Raw genomic sequence first — 5,235 nt, 5'->3', positions numbered from 1 at the left:
CGAGCCCCAGCTGCAGGGGTGCTCAGCGACATCCCCGGCTGCTTTTCTGATCCTGCAGCAGCCCAGCTGCAAGGGGCAGAAAATTTGAAGAGGTGCCGGGGCTTTGGGAAGGGGCCAGGTCACACCAGGAAGGGATTTTTCCCAGCCCCAGCCAAAGCTGTGCCTGGATAGGATCGACCCGCCTGGGTAGGATTTAAATCCTTTGGGCAGCAGTTAAACACCCCTTTTTGGGGACGAAATCCCAAAGCGTGTTCAGCGCCACCCCTGCGTCTCATGGAGCCGCTGAAAGCCTGCAGAGCCGGGAGGGGGGGGGGTAATTTGGGACCCCCTGCCCATCGCCCTCCTGCCTGCCGCAGGGAAGGGCATTTGCCTGGGTGATGCCACCCAGCTGGCACCTTGCTTTTTCCTTCCTTCCACCCACTCCCACGCCCGTCCCTGAGCCGCCGTTGCCAAAACCACAGTGCCGGCGGCCACGATAGCCAGCCGGATAACAGCAGCCCCGGCCTGGGATGGGTGTTTATTCGCCCTACGGAAGCAACCTGCCAGCTTGCCCTGGCCAAACCCCAACCGGAGCCGTGGCCCCAGGACCCCCACCCCACCCAGAGCCCCTTTGCGCGTCTCCCCACCCCGTCAGGGCTTCGCCGGAGCGGGCACTGTCCCTACGCGGGGCAAGAACAGTCCCTGCCTTGCTAATCTCAACAGAGGATCCAAAGAGCAGATAGGCGAGGGGAAGCGTTATCGGCCCTGATTTGCAGATGGAGGGCTGAGTCACCGTCATTAACTGACTTACCCAAGGTCACGCAAGGGAGAGGCCGAGCCGAGCGCTGAACCCGGCTCTCCCGAGTCCCCCAGCGAGGCCACCCCTCCGCTCCCCGCCACGGGGAAGGAATTTTTCCTTCCGCCCCGGAGCGATGCTCAGTGGGGCAGCGCCGCTTCAGCCCTTTCTTCGTGCTTTGCTTCAGCAGCTCGCTGGGGCTTTCTTGTTGGGTGTTGGGTTTGGGGGGGTTTTTTGCCGTTCACGCGACCGTTTTGTTCCCTCGACGCCGTTTCCTCCAGCACAGGCTTGAGACCCGGGGAGAGGCTTCACCCGCTGCTGCCCTGCCCGCGGTGGGGACGTGGGGGTCCCCTCGGTCTCCATGGTGCGGTCCCCAGCTGAGATGCAAACATCCCACCATCGTGCTGGTGGGCTTCGCAGCTCTTCTCTCGTGGGCAGGAGAGGCGATCAGGGCTGGGGGTGACGCAGTCCCCCCCTTTGATGAGCCTGCAGGGACAGCCCTGCGGGAATAAGTGCGAAAGGGATGGGGTGTACAGGCAGCCCCAGGGGACCCTCGGCTCTGCCCCTCGGGCACGGCTGGCTCTCAGGGTGCAAGGAGCCAAGCCGCTTGGCTCCGGGTGCCAGAGAGCCAGGGCGGTGAATCACAACCCACCCAACCCATCCGGGGCTCCTGGCAGGATGGGACCTGCCCCGCGGAGGAGCAGGCCTGGCTCTGCCTTGCCAGCCAGGCTCCTGCCACTGCTGCTCAGCTTGTCCCCATGTCCCCAAGCCACAGTGGGGCTGCAGGAGGCTGTGAGGGGCCCCGCGTCGGCCCCAGTGTGGGACAGGCAAGAGGGCTGAGCAGCCGGCAGGGCACACGATTGCAGGTGGGGATCGCTCTCCCTGCGGCCAGGCAGCCTGGTGATAACTATCACGTGCTTTTTTTAAAGCATAACCTTCCTTTGCGCCCATCCCATCCCTTTCCACCTCCTCTTCCAGGAGCTGAAACCCAAAATCCCAAGAAGCGATGCCAGTGGTAATCCAAAGAGGAGCCTGGTCCCGGGCACAGGATAAGGAGCAGGCTGAAAGCCTGTGGAAAAAAAAGATTAAATGGTCCCCATTTTCATTATTCTGGGTTTCCCATCCCGCAAGGGGCAAACCGTCTTTGGGCTGGGTCGGCAGACCCTAGGGGATGGATGCAGGCAGCCGCCTGGGCAATATGACCAGCAGGAGCAGGGCAGTGATCATGCCCCTGTACTCGGTGCTGGTGAGGCCACACCTCAAATCCTGTGTTCAGTTTTGGGCCCCTCACTACGAGAAAGACGTTGCCTTGCTGGAACATGTCCAGAGGAGAGCAACCAAGCTGGGGAGGGGTCTGGAGCACAAGTCATAGGAGGAGCGGCTGAGGGAACTGGGGTTATTTAGTCTGGAGCAGAGGAGGCTGAGGGGAGACCTGATGGCCCTCTACAACTGCCTGAGAGGAGGCTGTAGGGAGGGGGGGTCGGCCTCTGCTCCCTGGTAACGGGTGATAGGACGAGGGGGAATGGTTTGAAGCTGCACCAGGGCAGGTTTAGGTTGGACATTAGGAAAAACTTCTTCACCGAAAGAGTTGTCAAGCTCTGGAAGGGGCTGCCCAGGGAGGTGGTTGGGTCCCCATCCCTGGAGGGATTTAAAAGAAGGATGGATGGGGTGCTTAGGGTCAGGGTTTAGTGGTGGGATGGCAGGGTTAGGTTAACGGTTGGTCTCCATGATCTCAAAGGTCTTTTCCAACCAAAGTGATTCTGTGATTCTATTTCCCAAAATCCACGCGCTCGGCCCTCCTTGTCGAACGCCCGTCAGGAGCGGCGCTGGCTGAGCCTCTCCGAGAAGCCCCAGGTGCCTGCGCCGTGCCACTCCCGGGGCTGCCGTGCCCTCATCCCCCGCCACTGCGTTTGCAGACGGTGATGCACCATGGCCATGGCCAGTGGCAGGGACCCCCAGGTGGGGACAGGGGACCCCTACGCCCCAGCGTGGGGACAAGCATTGGGGTTTGGGGGAGCAAAGCCCTGGTTTACACCTTGCCCTTATCCCCATGCGCCGTCTATCGTTTTCATGGGATAAATTTGTGCTGCCGCCGCCGGGCATCCCGGCGTGGCACATGGATCCCCTTCGTCGGCGGGACAGCCCTGCGTGCCCCCAGCTCTGCCTTCCCCATCTCCATCGCCCTGCCGGCGCAGGGAGCGCGGTGTTTGTTTCTCCTGGCGCTCAGCACTAATGCACCAGCAAATCCCAGTCCTTGCCATGCAAATCCTGCAGCTTTACAGATACACAAATGAGCCTTTCCTGAAAAAAAAAAAAGAAGAAAAAAAAAAAAAGGGCTCCTTTATGTGGCTGAAAGAGCACGACTGTGATAATGTAGCGAGCGCTGGCCTTGGGTATTTTATCTTGGCAAGGAGCCTTTGCAAATTTAAACAGCAGCAAACAGGCTCTGCAGTTGTGGCTGGAAGCGGCATAAGTGGCGCATTGTTTTGCAAGCAAAACCCTCGCGTGCCAACGGGCCGCGTGTGAGCTTTGGCCGGCGCGCGGTGGGCCAACGCGTAAGGGTCTGGCCAAGTCAGCCCGGGATTCATTTCACTTAGTGGGGTGTGGAATTGTGGAGGAATTGGAGCCCGGCAGCTCGAACCAGTGAGGGGACCCCGGGGAGCTCCCCTGGGCTCCCCCCGCTGCGTCGCCTTCCCCTCCCTGCAAGGGCTCGCAGCGTCTTCGCCGAAGGAGCCGCAGGGCTGCAGCCGTGCCTCTGCTATCTCTCTATAGGCACGATGGTATCGTTAATGCATACGTGCCGTGGCAGCATGGCGGAGCGCTGGGTGCTGAGCATCCAACGTGAACGGGGAACCAAGCCGTGCGTGCTGCAGAGACCCCCAGTAGGTGCAGGTCGCTCCCCTTTTCTTGCAGAAATTCACATTTTCCACTCAGATCGCTGCTGGGCAGGGATGGCGAGGCTGCGCGCCACGGGCTGGACCCCGAAAGGGGCCGGGGAGCTGTGAGAATTACACCCAGGAGAAGACCAATAAACTGAATTCCACGCTGCTTTGCAGCCCGGTCGCCCCCTCCCCAGCTCCCAGCGGTATCGTGCCTTTGCCCCCTGCCGCAGACGGTAAAGGGGCATTTCCAGTGAGGGAGGAGAAAGAAACCCTTTCTGTTTCCAATAGACTTTTATAAAGACGCTCTTTAAACCGGGGATTTGCTCTTCTTTTTAATATAACCTGTGTCCGGGGTCTAAAATCCTGGTGGTGCCTTTTAAAAGGCTTCATGCCCAGCGCCCTGAGGTCCTGTATTGTAAAATCAGCTGGTAAATTCGGGACTCGGTTTTTATTCTTTCACCTCCGTAACTGTGTCTAAAACTGCGAGGGCGGTTTGCGGGTGGTGGAAAAGTTAAGGCAGAGGCAGCAGAAGCTCGAGCCCTTACTCCGGGGGTTTCAGAGCAACGGTTCGGTGGAAGGGTGGTGAGGTCGGAGGGCTGCGTGGGCTGGGAATTGAGGTGGAGCCAAAGCCAAAGCTGCGGGAGCTGGGACATGGGGACATGGGAACATGGGGACATGGGGACAGAGTCTCCTTCCCAGGACGCCTCTCCCAGCCCAGCCCGACAGCCCTTCCCGCTAATCCGTAGGTGGAGCTCTTCTGTCATCTTTTTCTGCTCGCGTTGCTAAGTAGTACCCAGAAATAGCTTCCCCGGGAGGAAAAAAAAGTGCCTCCCTCAGCAGCTTTTCCCAAAGGTGAAATGCTCCGAGCATCCTTGGACGAGTCAAAGCTGGAGGGCTTCACCCCGGGGCTGCTCACCGGGGCTGCCCTGTCCCTTCCGCCATCCCCCTCCCCACCGCAGCGTCACGCAAAGGGGCCAAAAGACCTCCCCTCCCTCCGCTGGCCTCCTCCCCGGCTGACGGCCGCTCTTTCTCTCTTTTTTTTTCCTCTCCAGGTCTGAAACGATGCAGCAGAGCCCCGCCGGCGGTCGGGACCCTGCGCCGCCCCGGCCCCGGGGAGCCGCTGCCCCTCTGACCGCCCCAGTGCCCATCAGCGGAGGACCAGGCCCGTGACGGAGGGACGGCAGCTCGCAGCGGGACGGGAAAACGGGGCTTTCTAGCCTTTGCCCCCACCTCGGTATCATGACTGGAGAGACCCAGCATGTTTACACCATCGGCGATACTGAGGCCGGCCCCAAAGACCCCGACAAGGACTTTGGCTTGGAAGGCTGCGGGGAGAAGGACGGGAGGGCGCTGGGAGGGGAGGGCACGTCCCCCTTCCCCGGCCCCAAGGACAAGGAGCCCCACAGCCAGCGGGAAGCCGTGATCCGGCCGCAGCAAGCGGGGAAGATCGACTTCAAATCCCTCCACCGCAAACCCAAGTTTGGCAATGACGGCGCCTGGGGAGAGGTTGAGGGTGGCCCCCCGTCCCCCCCGGGGAAGGGTCGGGCCCGCGAGCGCAGCCGGCGCTCGGGGAAGGGC

General features: G+C 61.1%; 1 protein-coding gene across 1 annotated transcript in view; it reads left to right on the top strand.

Annotated features, from left to right (window-relative positions):
• The first annotated feature begins 4,791 nt into the window (after nucleotides 1–4,791).
• Nucleotides 4,792–5,235, top strand: part of ZNF469 (zinc finger protein 469) — a 13,049-nt gene continuing 12,605 nt past the window's right edge. The window contains 1 exon segment of the mRNA XM_035892968.1: nucleotides 4,792–5,233. Within this exon segment, the coding sequence (XP_035748861.1) occupies nucleotides 4,897–5,233 (337 nt within the window). The 5' untranslated portion in view covers nucleotides 4,792–4,896.

Source organism: Egretta garzetta, unplaced genomic scaffold, assembly GCF_000687185.1.
Source record: "Egretta garzetta isolate BGI_Z169 unplaced genomic scaffold, ASM68718v1 scaffold284, whole genome shotgun sequence".
NCBI classification, from domain to species: Eukaryota; Metazoa; Chordata; class Aves; order Pelecaniformes; family Ardeidae; genus Egretta; species Egretta garzetta.
This window is presented reverse-complemented; position numbering and strand designations above follow the sequence as displayed.